Raw genomic sequence first — 20240 nt, 5'->3', positions numbered from 1 at the left:
TTTTTATTTTAATGTATAAATCGAGGATAACTGTTACTGGCTTTGTAATATGTAATTAATTTTTTGTAACCTATCATTATTGCTGTTGTTATCCCAAATAAATAAATAAATAAATAAATATATATACGTCTGTTTTATATATGTCAATATAATATGTCCTTTGGTTTCCATAGTCTAAGGTCTCACAAGCCATTCATTAAGGAAAAAAAAGAAGTACACATGTAACATGTTTTTTAATTAATATCACAAGGGCGTGCATACATGAATCTCTTATGTCAGTTATTCTGCCGCCTTTTGTTGAAAGGGCGCATGTCACATTTAAAAAACTATACATAATATATATACATCTTATGTATACTGCCGTGACCAGTAAAAAAAACAAAAAACTGATTTATAACTATTTGTATATGAAGTTACCGCAAGAGAAAATTAGATATTTTTTAATTTTATTTCTTTAAGCATTTTTTCTCGGTATTGAGTTTTTGTCACAAGCTCCCTTTCAACTCACAGCGGCAGTATTAATTCAAGTATGGTGAAGTGATTTGGATCATATATTTCAATCACTGGATGGAATTTCATTGTGCGCAGGTTGTACCCACCGATCGCTATTTTTATTTAAGATTTGTACGTGAAGTGACTGAAATTAAAAACATTCAAATAATTTCGTTCGGGAAGATGGTAATAGACTCTTTAGTAGCAGTAGAGCTCCTTGTGGAAGAGTTCGTCCAGGGAAGTACTGCCACCTTATCTATTTCTACCGCCAAGCAGTAATGTCAGCATTACTGTGTTCCGGTTTTGAAGGGTAAGGGTGCTGGTGAAATTACAGGCACATGGGACTTGTTTACTTATACTGAGACATACGGTGATAGGCGCAGTGGCGGTGCACCTCAGATCTCTGCAATTTAAAGAGCTGAATGGCACTGCAACTGTTATGGACAGGCGTGTGGCTTCACTTGATATTACAAAAAAGATGGTTTCAAGTTGTCTGTAGCAGGAACCCGATTTAGTAAAAAAGTAAATCTCGTGATCGACTGATTACTAAAATACGGCTTTGTTGCAGAATAGTGTTGTGTCCACAGACAGCACTTGGAAAAACGACGACGATAGGTGAAGGTCCATCGTCGAGACGGTGTCATAGTATCATCAGTGTCAGTCCAGCACGTGACATTGCCGAACATTGGATAATAGGTAAAACATTTACGTTATTAGCCGGGAAATAAATTATCACTTGGCGCTATGAACGTCACTTGTTTTCGTTCATATCGCTTGAACTATTTATCACAGTTACTATTCTTATCTCTGTAACCATTGACTTACAATGTCTGTAACAGTAATACGTGATGCCAGTGTTCGTTCTTAAATTAAATAGATAATTCATTATTACAGTTCTCATTAATGTACTGTTCAATAAAACTAAAACCGTTTCAAAAATATTTACATTGTCGCAGAACTTAATGGAAGCGAATTTTTAACCGACTTAAAAAGGAGGAGGTTCTCAATTCGACTGTATTTTGTTTTGTGTATGTTACGCGATTTCATTTGTGAACCGATTTCGATATTTTTTTTGTCATAAAGGAAAGGAATTTCAAATTTGGTAGAAAATATTCTACCTCTATGTACGGCAAATTAGGGGATAAATCAGGTTTATTGGAGTTCAGTTTAACGGGAAGTGTTCCGTTTACGGATTTGTTTAATTTATTTTTTTAGCCCCGCACTAGGAAAACCCTGTGTCGCCCACGAGAGAAATAAATGTAGGCCATACACATATTTCTCCTGGCCTGGGAATCAAACCCAGGACCTCTGCGTTGCAGTCCAGCATGGTAACCGTTTGGCCACGAAGGATGTGTTTTAGAGAGAGAGATTTCAATGAAACTTGAGAAATTTCAAGCAAATAAATAAGTTTTTGTAATCGTTGCATAGCAGCTTATGTGAATTGTGTTACGTACAAGTTAGATACGAACCAAAAAACAGGTCGCGCAACCCTATGGTTACCATCCGCCCGGATTTGTCCGGACATGTCCGACTTTTAAATCTTCTGTCCGGATTTTTCGGTTAAAGGTAACAATTTTCTGAATAAAAAGTAGTAATCCATCTCGTAATCCTGTAATAGAATAGAATAGAATAGAATCGTTTATTTCATGTTATCAATGTCACAATATTACAATTGGAAATACAATGTCAAGGGATAACTATGATCGTCAGTAACAAAATAATAATAATAATAATAATGAATATAAAATAAAGTAGTATAACTACTGCTTGTCGAATAAAATAAAATTAAAATTGTTTCAAAAGAAACTCATCGACACTGTATAATTCAATATCCAATAAAAGGATTTTTAGTCGGGTACAAAACGTTTCATCGTTTCTAACACTTTTCAGGTCTGTGGGTAGATGTTCGTAGAATCGGGGACCTATTACCCGCGGATTTCTAGTTGCAAGTTCGGTACGGTGGGCAACGGATTTTAGTGTTCCCGCGTTTCGCAACGCTCGGCCTCCGCCCGTACGTCGCTCATAAGTAGCCAAGTTTTGACGCGCATAAACTATTATATCATAAATATATTGTGAGTACATGGTCATTATATTGTATTTCTTAAAAAGGTTTCTGCAGGTCTGACCCTTTTTTATGCCTACTATTGTTCTTAGTGCACGTTTTTGAAGAATAAATACCCTAATCGACTCAGTTGAATTACCCCACAGTGTGATGCCATAAGACATCACCGAATGAAAATATGCATAATACGTCTGCCTCAATACCACATTGGAGACAAGAGGACGCAGTTTCCTCAGTGCGTATGCAGCACTTCCAAGTTTTTGACATAGAGTTTGTATATGTGACTTCCAATTCAAATTTGAGTCTAGCGTTAAACCCAAGAATTTACAGGTGTTACATAATGGAACAATGGAGGTGATAATTGGCTTTGTTATAGAATTTCTTCCTGAGAACAACATAAGGTTTGACTTCGATTCGTTAAGAATAAGCCCATTCGCAGAGAACCACTCACACAGCTGCTCATACGTGCAGGCTAATTTTTCTTCCAACTCGTTGTAGGTTTTAGCACACACTATAACGGTTGTATCGTCCGCAAATAGAACCACAAGACCCCCTGATATAAAGTATGGCAGATCATTGATGAATGCCAGGAATAGTGTATTACCTAGGGCAGATCCCTGTGGGATGCCAATGGTGACGTCACCAGCCGCTGACCTAGTTGTTGTACCGTTTGTACTGACCTGAACCGTTTGCCGTCTGTTTGATAAAAAAGACTTTAATAGGTTATGGGCGACTCCGTTGACGCCATACACAGCTAACTTTTGAATTAATAAATCATTTTCAATTACATCGAACGCCTTTGTTAGGTCACAAAAAATGCCTGCAGTTTTATACTTATCATCTATATAATAGAATCTACTATATTTTGTGCTGCATATAATAACATAAAATAAAAGAAAATAATAATATAATATATATAATAACGCACACACTCAACATAGCCCCGCACTAGGGAAACCCTGTGTCGCGGATGCCATGGACACACACATAGACAACCACAAATTACACCCAAACTCACGAGAGAAATAAATGTAAGCCATACAAACATTTCTCCCGGCCCGGGAATCGAACCTGGGATCTCTGCGTGGCAGTCCGGCATGGTAACCGTTCGGCCACGGAGGCAGTTAAGTTAATAAAACTCCACCTGTAGTAAGACAAACAATTTTGTTGCCATTTTCGATTTTATTTTGTTACTAAAAAGTTCGGACTTCCTTGCGAATGTCAGACTACAGTACAACTTCGTAATTGTAATATTTTGTTGCTTTTATTTATACTTAAAATGCATTTAGTAGCAGTAGAGCTCCTTGTGAAAGAGTTCTTTGTCCAGGGATGTATTCTGCCCTGCTATACCACCACTATGAAGTATGTTTATATCTCAATTTTTTAAACCTTTCTTATGTTATGTCATAAAATAGGTATAGTGGTACAATTTAGGTATATCAATAATCTATTAGTCAAAAATAAGTATAAATAAGTTTTAACATCATCTAAAATATTTATTTTTGAAGGTGCGAAAATACAATTTACAAAAAGTCGATTTTCTCAAAACTTAATTCAATTAAGGTAGCGCTTTTCGGCTTATCAGGGCAGTATTGCCACCTTACCTATTTCTGCCGTCAAGTAGTAATGTGAGTGTAATTGTACACTACAATTGTTATGGACAGGCGTGCCGCTTAACACCAGGCGCACGACTTGTGCGTCCCGTCTGTTAGTATCTTATAAAAAAAATACATGTGTGAATGAATACGGCCGTAACTATCATTTTAGAGGATACGTACCTAGCAGTAGGAATTAATTTAATTTTTGTAAAATTTTACGGGCGCGAGCACAATGACTCACAATAGTGTTATCGCAATCGGATGAATAATAATGGAATACATACGGGGACGAATAAACAAACATACATTAATTACTTTTAAATTTAGATAACTGCACTTTTTAAAGATTGTACTGGTTATTTATCATCATTTCAGCCTGTTTGCACCCATTGTTGAGTATAGGCTTCCTCTTTATTGCGCCATTCATTATGTGTCCAGTGGTTTCCGACTATGGCCTTGATATCATCTAGATGCATCGGGCTGGTGGTCTGTCTCTTGGTCTTTTTGCGTTTCATGGCCTCCACTCAGCAACGGCTTCCGTCCATCATCCATCGTTCCTTCTAGCCAAGTGCCCCACCCACCTCTACTTAAACTTTGCTATACTCGTACCCACGTCTATTACCTTTGTGCGATGTCGAATGTCTACATGGTATTCATGCCATTACCTAATTATTTTTGTTATTATAATTATAAGTCGTGGTTTGAGATACTCCCTCCCAAGCAGAGGCCGTGGCTTTGGAATCTGGGTTCGCACCCCTGAGTTTTCGGAATTTATGTGAGAAATTTTATTTGAATTTTACCAAGAACTTTCCGGCGGAGTCCACATTGGGCCAGCGTGGCGGACTATAACTTTCATTACACTACCTGATTTCAAGGGATCCTAAGTTTCACCTTAGGGTTAAGCAGTTAGGGCACCGATTAAAAGCGACTTAAATACAGGGTGTAAAAAAAAGCTTAACGAAAACATGAACCACGTATTCTTCCCATCATTACTTGTATTTTCTTCTATGGGGAACTTGATATTTAAGAAGATATTGAAGGACGTAGTGAACACTTCTTTCACGTTTTTTATGAAATCTATTTTAAAATGTTATTACTAAACTTTCTTACAAATAAACATAATTTTTGCTTCAATTTACAAGTAAACGAGGCGTTTGAAACTCCAAACCCCATATCATAGATCATAATGAATATCGGAACGCACACATATTGCGACCACCGAATATAATTTCTTATGCTTTGGCATGTAGTGCAATTTATACTGTAATGTTATATTTGAGATATTAATGAATCTGAATCTGAATCTAATTTGAACGCGCCCTGTTAAAATGAACAAATCGTAATGTTGTTTGCATTGACATTGGTAAGGTCAATGGTTGTTTCCATCATTTAATGTGCCGATGTCTGTTAGTAGATAAATCGAAAAACGTGATGCGATACTGTGTAGTTTGATAAAAAATAATTCATAGATTTAGGCGTTACTTTGCTACCCAGTGAACCCTCGACTGAGCGTCGAACAATCAACAACTCGTGAGTGTGCCTCAAAGAGAAGCGAAACACGTGTCGGGTATATTTGAGGCCATGAGAACCATAGTGGCCTAACTCATTTTTTTACAATATTGAGTTTATGATTTTTTCCAGTTCAAATTGATCATTTTGATAGAACCAGAAAGGCCTAAAAGTGATACAACGAATTTTCACTAGATGGCGGCATAATCATTGTTATGGTTTTTAGTCTGTGATCTAAATTTGAGGTGCCATACTGGCCTAAGTAAGATAGGCCACTATGGCTTGTCCATTGAATTAGGCCACTATGGTTCTCATGGCCTCATTTAATCGTGGTGGTCTTTGTGACTGTAGTTGCGATAATGTTATTTTGTTAATTTTATGCTGTGGAAAAATAAACAACAATAGCGCAACCATTGCATTACATTTTTAGAAAATGTCACCCCCATATTGATAAACTCCTTAAACATTATCTACCGTCTTCGCTTAATACCCACATCAACTAATCTATTAACAATTTTGCATCCTTTGATCTTGGGGAAGATAAGAAAATGTTACATATGCACCCAACTCTGCCAAAATTGCAATTTTAATTATATAAGAAACTTTCGTTCTTTCGGCTCCGTTCTGTACACACTCCATCAAAATATGGTATACATCCTCCACTATGTCACATTCAGTATGTCACAATTACGGGAATGGACCGTTCTTATTAAGTTATCAAGAAGCATTTTTATTATTATTAAATACTAAGTGACGGGAAGAACAAGTCGTGCGCCTGATGGTATACTTTAAATCGCAAAGATCTGAGGTGCACTGCCTCTGCGCCCATCACCCTGAGACATAAGTTGAAAAGTCCCATGTGCCTTTAATTTCACCACCACCCTTACCCCTGATAATCTCAGTACAGAGGACTAAAAAAACCGACCACAAAGTACAAAGTGCAAAGTACGTGGAATTATACATATAATTACCAAGTTTTATTGAAAGCGGTTACCGGAAAGTGCGCAAACCCGGATTCATCCCCTAGTTGCCACTATACGGGACTTGACACAGAAGATAATAATAAAAATTGGTTCTCACTACTCAAAGTATATTGAGAGAGAAAAACGTCTTGAATTGGAGAATAGCAAAATCAGCAATTAAAATAATTGCTCCTTATAATAAAATTTAGGCGCTATTTATAAATATGAATCTTCATGCGAGAACAGCCGCCCTAAGAGGTGGATGATTTTCTTCAAAATTAAATGGGACCAATATGGGACCTCATTCCAACAAAAAAAGAATCATGAAAATTGGTTCACAAATACCGGAGTTATCGCGTTTTTTTTGCATATACATACAAAAAAAAACAAACAGTCGAATTGAGAACCTCCTCCTTTTTTGAAAGTCGGATAAAAATGAAATAAAAGCCGAATTTAGCCGGGCGTGCTCACGCAATCCGCGATGTTTTCGAGAGGGGTTGAGGCGGTGCGGCGGGATGTGGGCGGGGCGGTTTCGGGAGATTCAAACCTCGCTTGGCATTTTGCTACAGTGCGCATGCGGCTCCTCATGTAATGTGTTGTGTTGTTGATATCATTTCTACGAAATTTACATTTCGCGGTGTGAGGTGTTTTGTGTTTTATGTGTGAGTTGTGTTGAGTGTATGGCTCCGTCGCTTTGCGTGACGATTTCGCGAACGTCAGGGTTGAAAGACTAATTTATTAAGGACTCAGTGCGATGGTGAGATAAATTGCCGGTTATTTAACTACTTAAGCGGTTATTATGCAAAATTACTTTGTAACACACACTGTCATCTATAACCAAGTAAATTTGTAAAAGTTCAGTAAATAATTTTATGAAAAACTGAGAAAAATTCATAATCAACATGCCAAATAACAGTACAGCAACTACAGGATCATTGACAATCAATTTATTACTTGTAACTGAAAGAACTATGACGTTAGATAACGCTGTCTGTAAATTTAGTACTCAAATATCAATAGACGCAAAAATGGTGGATGAAAACCAGGTTTTCTGTATTAAGTGGTAAAAGTTGGTTCTATTTATTTTCATAAACGTGACCAGCTTCAGAGCGCTGTTTTTCACTCTAAACTCTTGCAAACTTTGTTAAATTTTAAGTACTACTTGTTATTGCCAGACAACCAAATGAAAGGATCGCAGTTACAATCTATTTAAACTGTCTTCAAATACAATGTGTCTACAATAATGAAACGTATAAGTTTGTTTTTTTTTTCAATGTGAATGTGCAATCATTCACTAATCAATCGATTATGGCAGCCTAGGTGCTCGCCGAATATCCGGTATCCGGTAAAATTACTATCCGTTTCATCTCTAATTTACATACTATAAATTACTTCCATACTATTGATCAGCGCCATTTAGATATAAGACGGAATGTTGACCTTTTTCAGAGTTACGATCTGTAGTATGGAGATTAGTAGTCCTCTTGAGCTATTCGTCTATGGCGGTGTTAAATCACACCACCATACCTAATGCGACAAGTATTAGGTAAGCCTGCTAAGATAATTATAATCTTGATAGGATACAATTATGAAACGCAATTAGGCCTATTGTATATACCCTTTGGTAAACAAAACGAACAAACTGATTTGAATCCAGTAAGCATTACTATTATTAATGTTGATACTGATTACATTATTTCCAATTCTTTTTAGAGCTAATGAACGTTTGGCTTAGGAGTTCCATCACTTAGCTTTAGATGGCGCAATGGCGAGCAAAAGACCAGTATTTCATTAATTACAAAATGAACTTTGCTGAAAGTTGTTCCTTTAGTGGTACTAAAATAAATGGAAACTTTAACAGGCTATTAGTTAGTTTTTTGTAAAGAGCTCTCAAAATCTAGAAAGTCTGAATTAAAAACAAATTATTTTTGACCTGCAACTTCCAGAAAATCGTTAGGGATTTTTAATCCTATGTAAAGTAAAACGGAGCGCGATCCCATGAAACGGAACGGATTTGTATGTGCCTTTTTGTTACCAGTGGCCAATGCCATAAAAAATATTGACACATCAGATGTCAAAGTCATTCCTGTTGCAATTTAGTCAGCCAATTACATCGAGTATATAACCAGAAATAGATACGAAATAATGGCCATATACTCCTGGTAACACATTAGCGATACAGCTCTTATAAATATCAACTCTCGTTTGCACTGAAATATAGACAGGCCAACTACTAACCTGTGTGTACGTCTCCGTACATTCCAAAAAATACTGTGTAATTATTGTACCTAATAAAGATAATATCTTTAACAATGCCGTGCTGTTCTATTCGGTGGTGTGGAAAAAACAGCAAAACATCTAATTACAAAACAAACGGAATCACATTTCTTCGGTAATTAAATATTAAATATATAATTTTGCAATTGTCTCTCAGAAATCTTTCGTTTCATCTGACTGTCACTTGTTTTTACATTGTGGCATCATTTTGGAAATTGGTTGTCTACATCACCACGGATTTAACTCGTGAAAATTTTCGTAGTATAATTTTCTACGACTTTAAGTGTAATGTAACAACTCAACCGAGCTTCGCTCGGCTTCAAACTGCTTTTGGCGATGAAGCACAATGCAAGACGACTATTTATAGCTGGTTTGCAGAATTCAAACGCGGACAAATAAACAGACAGGCATGTGACATATCATGAGATTCGGGCATCTTTAGGCATAGGCATGAGTCAAATACAATCAATACTACACAAACATTTGGGTGTGAAAATCTCACACAACTTGACTGAGGCTCAAAAAACGGATCGCGTCACTTGGTGCAATGCCATGCTTACCAGATTGAACGAAGGTCAAATTTGGCGTGGGACATTGTAACAGGTGACGAAACATGGATTTATAGTTACGATCCCAAAACAAAGCAGCAATCGAGCGTATGGGTCTTTCGAGATGAGCCGAAACCAACCAAAGTGACGCGCGTGCAAAGTGCCTCTAAACGGATGATTGCTTCTTTTTTAAATAAAACTGGACACGTGGCTACTATTGTTTTGGAGAATCGTTGTACCGTGAATAGTGATTGGTATACGACCATTTGTTTACCGGAAGTATTGACAAACTCCGTAAAAATAAACATAAACGCCGTATCATCTTGCACCACGATAATGCTAGTTCTTACACGGCCAGACAGACAAATTAATTTTCAAAGGGGAACAACGTTGACCTTATGAGCCATTCCGCGTACATTCCCGACTTGGCACCTTGTGACTTTTACTTATTTCCAAAAATTAAGAACCAGTTACGCGGTCAACGATTTTCGTCACCTGAAGAGGCTGTCGAAGAGTATGAAAAATATGTTTCAGAGATTGTCACGGAGGAGTGGCATAAATGTTTTCAAAATTGGTTCATTCGTATGAAAAAGTGCATTAACGCTTACGGAGAATATTTTGAGAAACAATAAATTCATTTCTGATCATTTATGGTATTTTTTCTTATTCATTCTGGAAATTTATAGTGCGCATCACGTATTACGCCAGAGTCCCTATAGACCTCCACTTGATCCAACATTTTTTTTAATAATACTGTGTTTTAAGTGACTGGACGAACAAGTCGTGCGCTTGGTGGTAAGCGACATGCCTATCCATAACAGTTGTAGTGCTTTTCAGAGCTTTAAATCGCAAAGATCTCGCACTGTCAGTGCGACTGTCACCCTGAGACTTAAGTTGACAAGTCCCATGTGTCTGTAATTTCACCAGCACCCTTACCCTTCTAACCGGGACGCAGTAATGCTCATATTACTGTTTGGCGACAGTGGTGGCAGTACTTCTGGCTGGATGAACTTCACAAGGAGTTCCACTACTACTGCCAGTGCTACTAGATATATGAAGCAAATGAGGTATCATTCGCTTCACCACAGAATTAGAGCTTGAAGAACCGGCTCAGTTCCTAAAATTTTGGTTCCCGGTACAGGGTTTAGTTCGATACCGGTGCTGTCGGTATTCCCTGTACGATTTTTCTGGATTTATCGTACCTATTCAATAATTTACGTTTGAATGATACTACAAATAAAAGGCGAGGCTAGCTACAATCTCAAATTGCAAACAAATGATTGTACAACCTATGACTGTTTCTTTTGTTTACAACTGTTTTTTTTCTCACTGTCGATATCATAAAAGGTAGTTTAAATGTTACGTATAATTACAAATAACATGGGTTTCGAAGACGAAACTATTTTTGACTGACAACCGTGTCAACCGTGACCATGGGACCTGTAAAGGGCCCGAAACGTTGGTTTGTTTGAAAAAACAAATATAAGCGATTTAAATCAGGAAAAACATGTGTAACAATCGCGAAACCCTAAGAACTCGATATATAAACAACATTTTAAACGTTAATTTTCCTTCAATTTTATTTTGTTTGGGATAACAACAGCCATACTTAATACAATTCTAACGTTTATCTCTTTTTGGATAGGCCATTTACAGTTATCCAGCCATCACCTAATTATTTCTGTTATTATAATTAAAACCCGTGGTAACCTAATGGTTTGAACTACTGCCTCACAAGCAGCGGCATGGGTTGGAATCCGGACTCCCATCTCCGAGTTTTTCGGAGTTTATATGCGAAATTTAATTTGAAATTTACCATGAGCTTTTCGGTGACATCGTGATGAAACCTGGTCGTCTTAGAAGGTTGACAATTCTCGGAACACGTGTGAAATTCACAACCCGCATTGGGCCAGCGTGACGGACTATACATCGCACTTGACTACTAACATAGTATTATCTCAAAAATAGCGTTACTTTTTTTTAAATTTTGCTATATTTATGTGTCATTCATATACGATTTAGTTTCAAAGTGACAGGACAACACTGTCGCTTTAAAACGAAATAGGTAATATTAATATATCGCACTATTAACACAGTGTATTCACTCAAAAAGTGTATTTTCTGAGAATCGATGAAAAACTAATAACTCACTTCCCGTGAAAGATCATTAAAATTGATGTATAGGTTATACTTTATTATAGATATCTAAACAATTTCCTACTTGCAAATACTTTTACGAATAAAAGGGGAATACATTTAACAATAATTTCATATTTTCTTTGAAATAAGGGCTTTTTTGGCCAGAACTGGCTCACATAAAGCATGTCTCATTTTGAGATAAGTAAATATATTTTAACTTTTACTCACATTATTCTAACGACGGTTTTATTAACGTTTAGAGAATCACATTTTACGTTTAGTAATGATTGAGTCTTAAAATTCACATATTTTGGGTTACAACACTATTGTAATAGCTGTGCGATATCTTAAAGCCATTTTGAGATAATACTATGTTAGTTGTCATGTGCGATATATACTATGACCTAAAACCTCCGCCTGAGAGGAGACCCGTGCCCAACAGTGGGACGTAAAAATGGGTTGATGATGGGTATGAACTTTAAGGACTTGGATATTTGCTTTACATTGTTGCTAAATGTTATATTTATATTTCACAGAAATAGCTGCAAACTTCAAAGTAGTGTGAAAATGTTATTATTACCGGTGCAAAAAAGCAACGAACGTGCATTGAACCTGAGACTTTTTTTCTTCGGAGTTTCATGGATCCATTTGATAATAGTAGCTTTGGTGATTTTGCCTGTAGACTTCTCAATGGACCAAGATCCAAAGGTCAAGAAATATTCCAGCATGAGATTTAAATTAATAACTGTTTGGTTTAATGTAAGTACATTTATTTTTGTTACTTTCACATATCGGCAAAGTTAAAGTTAAATATTTAACTCAACTTGAAACTCGTTACTTAGAATTACCCCTAATATCTTCCTGTGTAATCCTGGTTTCATTACGTAGTATTTTTAACCAACTTCAAAAAAGGAGGAGGTTCTCTTCTCAATTCGACTGTATATTTTCTTTTTGTTACGATAACGCCATTAGTGAACCGATTTTGATGATTCTTTTTTTTGTTGGAAAGTGGGTATCCCAAGAGTAGTCCCATTTAAATTTTAAGAAAATATTCCACCTCTAAGGGCGGCAAACTAGGGGATGAATGACTTTTGAGGTCGGTTTTTTTAATACTCTGTACTGAGATTATGTTCTATACATATTTTTATGTATAACTAACAATTACTTTGCTATAGTAGTGTATTTAAAAGAAAAGTTACATACATACATACATGTCATGACACCTGTATTTTTTATAGTATCAAGTAATGGGACAAACAAATGGTAAACGACACGCCTGTCCATAACAGTTGTAATAATTTCACCCTTTCTCTTCAAAACCGCAACACAGTAATGATCACATTACTGCGTGGCGGCAGAAATAGGTAAGGTGGCAGTACTTCCCTGGACGAACTCTTTCACAAGGAGTTCTACTGCTACTAAAACCACCGGGGTAGGCAGTCTATAGACCTTTACCTGCTACGCTCCCGACAAACCCCCTTCGACTCCTCTACTCCCATCAGTCTCTTCAAACAATATAATTATGCTCATCAAAACTGTTTCTGCCAATTACTGAAAGTCAGATTGATTGATGATTTTTTTAACACCAATGGGTGTTTTGATCAATTTCATAATTAAAAAAATAATAATTTAATAAATTTATATTCAATTTTAATTTACTATTTTTATTTAATTTTAGTACAATAATAAAAAAAATACCTTTTATCTCATTTGATACACTTTTGATGCGCGTAAATAAATATTAGACAACATCACATACGTTGCTCCGAACCCAAAATAAGTACAGAAGCACTTGTGTTATGGAAATCGGAATAAACGACGGTACCACAAACATTCCGACCCGAAACAATATACAAAAGTTAGTTTTCTACATTGTCCCGGCCGCGGATCGAACCCGGGACTTCACAGGCCTTATACATTTCATAAACACCACAGTGCTTTTGAAACTACTCCATAATCGGAAATACTAATGCGAGAGACAACATAGGAAGTTCTAAGAAAATCAAAATTTACTAGTCATCAATCAATAATTATACGTGAGGCGCACTATAAGTTTCCGGAATGAATAAGAAAAAAATACTATAAATGGTCTTAAATTAATTTATTGTTTCTCAAAATATTCTCCGTTAGCGTTTATGCACTTTTTCATACGAATGAACCAATTTTGAAAACATTTATGCCACGCCTCCGTGACAATCTCTGAAACATATTTTTCATACTCTTCGACTGCCTCTTCAGGTGATGAAAATCGTTGACCGCGTAACTGGTTCTTAATTTTTGGAAATAAATAAAAGTCACAAGGTGCCAGGTCGGGACTGTACGCGGGATGGCTCATAAGGCCAACGTTGTTCACCTTCAAAAATTAATTTGTCTGTCTGTCTGTGGCCGTGTGAGAACTGGCATTATCGTGGTGCAAGATGATACGGCGTTTACGGTTATTTTTACGGAGTTTGTCAATAACTTCCGGCAAACAAATGGTCGTATACCAATCGCTATTCACGGTACAACGATTCTCCAAAGCAACAGTAGCCACGTGTCCAGTTTTATTAAAAAAAGAAGCAATAATCCGCTTAGAGACACTTTGCGCGCGTGCCACATTATTGGTTGGTTTCGGCTCATCTCGAAAGACCCATACGCTCGATTGCTACTTTGTTTTGGAATCTTAACTATAAATCCATATTTCGTCACCTGTTACTATATTCCACACCAAATTTGACGCCCCTTCGTTGTATCGGGTAAGCATGGCATTGCACCAAGTGACGCGATCCATTTTTTGAGCCTCAGTCAAATTGTGTGGTATCCACCGAGAGCATAGCTTTTTCACACCCAAATGTTTGTGTAGTATTACTCGTGTATATGTAGTATTAGTCGTATTGTATGGTGCTTCATCGCCAAAATCAGTTTGAAGCCGAGCGAATCTCCGCTGAGCTGTTAATTTACACTTAGGGTCGTATTCTAGAACTCTACTCAATGCTCAAGTCAGGATTGCAATGGAAACACAAGCACTGGAAATACGACCCTAAAGGGACTTAAGTATGATTTCGAGTGCTTTAAACCATACTCAAATCCTGACTTGAGCATTGAATAGAGTTCTAGAATACGACCCCTAAAGTCGTAGAGAATCATACTACGAAAATTTTCACGCGTTAAATCCATGGTGATGTAGACAACCAATTTCTAAAATGACGCCACAATGTTTAAACAAGTGACAGTCAGATGAAACGAACTGTATTCTACAGCCAAAGAGTTCCATTTTCAAATGTTGTAATTTTTAAATATTGTTTTGTAAGTGGCCAGTTCCGGAAACTTATAGTTCGCCCTATGTATGTATAAGTACAAAAGTATAATAGAACACATCGCATTGTTAATACAATTATATTAACTCAAAAAGAGTATTTTTTTCAGAATTTATGAAACACAAATTATTCAAAGATTAATAAAATTTATATTACATTAAAAATATAGGTTTACACTTTATAACAGATATCTAAACAATGTCCTAAAAAGGGAATTAAATATTTCGTCGTTTTGAGTAAGGACTGTTCTATCCAGAACTAGCTCACAAAAATGTTCTCTTATTTTGAGTTAAGTAGATATCTTTTAATTGTTTCTCACAATATCCTAATGACGGCTGTATTGACGTGTAGAGAATCAAATTTTACGTTCAGCAATGGTATAATCTTGAATTTCACATATTTTGAGTTACAACACTTGTAATAGCAGTGTGATATATTTAAATACATATTCTTAAAATGTTATAATTTGACACTAAGTGGACGAAAAAAGTAGTTGAAAATTAGTAGTCGTCGGGCAAATTAATTTCTGTCCGGAAAGACGTCCGCGTTAATATAAAAAAATTGACTACGAAATCTTCTCAAATGTTTGCGATTTCAAATTCATCATTACTGTTTAACAAGCAAAATAAGATTATTTAATAAATATAATTATTGTTTTGAATGTTACCAATACACAAAGTCACAACTTGATGATGTTCTGCGACTGAGCCCTATGGACACGCGTGTTGCGTACCAGCAGGCGCACGACTTGTTCGTCCCGTCACTTGGTGTCATAAAAAAAACAATATTATAAATTAAGACAAAAAAAAAACGTTTCCATATAAGAATATGTATTTCCGATAAGTTAGTATTTCACTTGTACAAACTAAAGCAGTTTCGCCGATGATGTTTGGCTGGACGACGAGCACTTCTATTTCAGCGTTAGTGCGGACTCTCCAGCTACCGTTCTCCCGTTGGACTGGCCCTAATATTTTCCTGAGAACCTTTCCCTTAGCCACCAGGAGTTTGTTCTCTGTTTTTTATGTGTGAGTGTCCATGCTTCACAATCGTACGTAAGAATGGGCCTTATGAAATAAATTGTAAAAAGAATTCGATATTTTGTAGTTGTTATTTTTTGGAAGTACATATTTTTTTGAATGATGAAGACACAATTTAATTTGTTTATAAGTAAACAAAACACAGTCGTTTAAAGATTGGGATTATTGACTTGGTAGGTCAATGATTGGGATGTTAAAGCAACTATAACTATGACTTTAGTGAAGGTGACGCAATACGATAAATACATTTTTGTTGCAGTTCATTTTATTAGCATACTTCCCGGTGTGTTTCTACTGCGATTGGAAAGAGAAGTGCAATCAGGAGAACTTACAACATGTCGCTGTATTGAGAAAAATCCGGGACGTTGTGTTCACGTCAATATTATTTCCAACTATAATGGTAATTTTGTCTCATTGTAATTTGCCTCAAGTTTATTTCGAGAGTAGTTCGTTAGACCTTCACATTTAATTTAAAGGATACAGTTTACAGTTACTGCCTCCGTGGCCGAACGGTTACAATGTCGGACTGCCACGCAGAGGTCCCAGGTACAATTCCCGGGCCGGGAGAAGTATTTGTATGGCTTACATTTATTTCTCTCGTGAGTTTGAGTGTAATTTGTAGTATCCATGGCACCCGCGACACAGGGTTTCCCTAGTGCGGTTGTTGAGTGTCTGCGTTATTATTATTATTATATCTATGAAGGGGTCTTCATCGATTCAGAACTCTTCGATGTTTTAACAGAATCGTTCGATTAGATATCGTTCTCGAATCGAAGGGCGCTTTCAGAGCTATTCAGAATATTCGGTTCGGATACGTTATCCAACAGCGTTTACGGAGTTAGCCGGTGAAATAGGTTATAAGAGAAATGAAAACCCTTTTATATACATTTTTAAGAATTTAAATGCCTAAAATATAGAAATGCATTAAAATAAATTAATAAAATTGAACAAAATCACATAGTTTATAATAGTTTAATGTTAAATATGGTTTTATATAATTTTGGATTTATGCACGTAACCCCGTTATTACAATTATTTTGCCCTGTATTTAGGTCTGCAGAAATAAATTTCTTATAGAAATGAGCAGTGGCTTTTGTTTGTGTTTTCCTTTTAATTAATATATTCTGTGCTTTTTCCTGTCCAATAAATGTTATTTAAAAAAAATCCAGACTTTATTCAAAAGAGTAAGAGATTTTCATATTACATTTTAGCTTTGTAAACAATAGGACGTTCAGTACCTTTCATTCGATAACTGTGTTCTGAATAACGATTGCCGGTCGAGAAGTTCGATTAACGTACGGGTGTGATTTTATTTCGGTTCGGTTTCCGACAGTTTGACGTTCGATTCGGGTGTTGTGAATAAAAATTAAAAGAAATCATACGATATCAAATCGAATCGGTCGACAACTGAGCTATCGTAAGGTTCTGAATCGACCTACTGATCACCAAGATATTTATATCTAATAATAATATAATTACAATAAGCCTGATGTATCCCACACCATTGCTGGGCAAATGCCTCTAATAATAATAATAATATGGTTTTATTACCATGATATTAATATTTTTGTGAATAAACGCCACTAGTTTTGGTGCCCTTATTGATTGACATAAAGACCGAAACAACGAAAAATTCCTTCGATCCGGCTGGATTCGAACCAGTACTTGTGTGCCAGACTGGGGGCTAACTGCTCTCCCAACTGAGCTACCGATCTGTATTTTATATATTTAAACGGCTTCTTTGCTGTGGCGTCATCTGTGGTGTGTGAATATAATATGTATTAACATGTTAGTCCAGTAGGGATAGCAAGATTGCATGGGCGATATATATGCGCGAGGTATTGTTTATTACCTATGGGCATCGAGTTTATAACCAGAAATAGAGACGAAATAAGGCCCATATATACCTGGTAACACATTAGCCATACAGCTCTTATAAACATCAACTCTCGTTTGCCATATAGATAGGCCAACTACTGACCTGTGTGTACGTCTCCGTATATTCCAAAAAATATTCTGTATTTATTGTAATAAAGATAATATCTCTAACAATGCCGTGCTGTTCTATTTGGTGGTGTGGGAAAAACAGCAAAACATCTAATTACAAAATAAACGGAATCAAATTTCATCGGTAATTAAATATTAAATATGTAATTTTGCAATTTTCGTCCATTATAGCAAAGCTCAAGGTAACTGGTCAATATGAAGTGAAACAGTGACGACACCCGTCATTTTTTTCGAACTCGCGAACTCGGGCTAGCCAATCGGAGCGCAGTTGTCACAGTAATGATATGGCAGAATAGTTTTCAAACAAATTAAATGACATTTCGCCTCTATTTCTGGTTATATACTCGATGCTTATGAGAGTATAGCAAGTATATTGCGCAAGTCGCGCCCTGTCATGCCAGCCCAGTACAGATAAAGCATCAATGACAAAAAGAGAGTATGATGACCTGACATGATATATACCTTCAATACAATTCGTGACACTATCTGTAAAATTTGGTAACTTGTTTCTTGGAAACTTTCTTTCTTGAAGTTTGTCATGTAACATTTCTTGTTTGTATTGGTCTATCGGATTCATATAGGTTATATAAGTTGGAAGGGCAAAAGAGTAAGCCAAAATCTGCACAGCCTTTCATAATAGCTGTTGATGAAGACAATTAATTCAGTGAACCGATGAAAATTATTCGATCAAGTTTCGTTTACTTATTGAAAAATGTTAGTATATTTTGAACATCGCGTATATAACTAGAAATAGAGACGAAATGTCATTTAACGTTTGAAAACTATTCTGCCATATCATTATTGTGACAACTGCGCTCCGATTGGCCAGCTCGAATTCGAAACAATTGACGAGTGTCGTCAATTGTTTGACTTCAAATCGTCCGGTTTAACTTGAGTTTTGATAAATGGACAAAAATTTAAAAATTACATATTTAATAACCGATGAAATGTGATTCCTTTTGTTTTGTAATTAGACGTTTTCCTGTTTTTCCCACACCACCGAATGCGACAGCCCCCATAGTTAGAGATATTATCTTTATGACAATAAATACAGACTATTTTTGGAATATACGGAATTCTTAGCACTGTACTGTGCAGCTTTCTAATTTGTGATTTCAGTGTAAACGAGAGTTGATATTTAAAAGTGACACAATGCCCATTTGCATGGTGAATTGCCAGGGATGGATGGCCCTTATTTCGTCTCTATTTCTAGTTATATACTCGATGATTTTGAATGAAGATGATAATTACTTTGTTGTAACAAGTATATCGGCAAAACTTTAACATTCTTAACTACTAATAAGCCTAAAAACCATATTCTAAACTAAAGCCAATGACAACTTGCACGTTGATTCAGCTACAGTATCATCCTTAATATGTATTTGTAATTTCGATTTTCAGTTCGCAGATATACTGTTTTGGCCATTATACTACAAGGACGTAAACCTAATAACACCAGGAGCTGTATTCTCATACATACCTGCATGGTGTCAGCATTCACTACACACTGTCTCTATCATGACATCCGTGATAGACCTATGTGTGGTGTCCAGGAAACGACCTAAGAGCTTAAAGCCTAGGTTTCTGCTCATGTCGTGCTTTTTACTTACCTATACGCTCATGTAAGTACCTCATAAATATACTTATGTTGATAAGGCTGAAGTTTATTTAAAAAAATCAAACTAACCATGAAGTTGACTATTGCACGTATAGATTTTTTCTACGTGTAGTTCAGGCTCTGACTCTAACTTACGAAAGTTTACTTGAAAGAAATTAAATCGGCTACGGTATGATGTGCTCGCTGGTTCGAGTCCAGCCGGATATATATATATGTCGGAGCCAAATATCACTTTAAACAGAATTCGATTTATTGTTTACCTAATGTGCTTTGCAAAAGGATAAATCTTAATTAATAATAGGGGTTAATGATTTCAATATGAAATTGCCGATATATGGTACTGGCCACTTTGAATTGAAAATAAACCTGCATTATGTCAGATTTCAGAATGAAACTTTTTTCCCACGAAAATTAAAACATTCTTAATTTAAAAAACATGATATTTGATTGTAGGGTTTTCAATTGTTTTTACATTCAGCTTTTAACGTGAAGATGGCTACAGCGTAAATCGGAGTAATTTTCGAATACGAGTACCCACATGGGGTTAACGAACGCACCTTGCGTTTTTCGGCAATTTTCGAAATTTCAACTTGAATGAACCACGAGGATGGCCAGTCACTGAGGTAAATAACGATGAATTAAAGGTGATGATGGAAGCCGATCCGTATCAAACTAGAAAGGAATTAGCGGCATGG

The 20240-nt window shown here is 36.2% G+C and overlaps 1 protein-coding gene across 1 annotated transcript in view; it reads left to right on the top strand.

Annotated features, from left to right (window-relative positions):
* Positions 1-20240, top strand: part of LOC113226798 (androgen-dependent TFPI-regulating protein-like) — a 32691-nt gene that overhangs the window by 10984 nt on the left and 1467 nt on the right. Inside the window, exons 2-5 of the mRNA XM_026459552.1 lie at positions 1061-1188; positions 12124-12346; positions 16180-16320; positions 19329-19549. Of these exons, the coding sequence (XP_026315337.1) occupies positions 12155-12346; positions 16180-16320; positions 19329-19549 (554 nt within the window). The 5' untranslated portion in view covers positions 1061-1188; positions 12124-12154. The remainder of the gene's footprint in view (positions 1-1060; positions 1189-12123; positions 12347-16179; positions 16321-19328; positions 19550-20240) is intronic.

This window comes from Hyposmocoma kahamanoa, unplaced genomic scaffold (assembly GCF_003589595.1).
Source record: "Hyposmocoma kahamanoa isolate Upper Pololo Valley unplaced genomic scaffold, ASM358959v1 202, whole genome shotgun sequence".
NCBI lineage: Eukaryota > Metazoa > Arthropoda > Insecta > Lepidoptera > Cosmopterigidae > Hyposmocoma > Hyposmocoma kahamanoa.
Note: the sequence above shows the minus strand (reverse complement) of the source record. Positions and strands in the feature narration are given on the sequence as shown.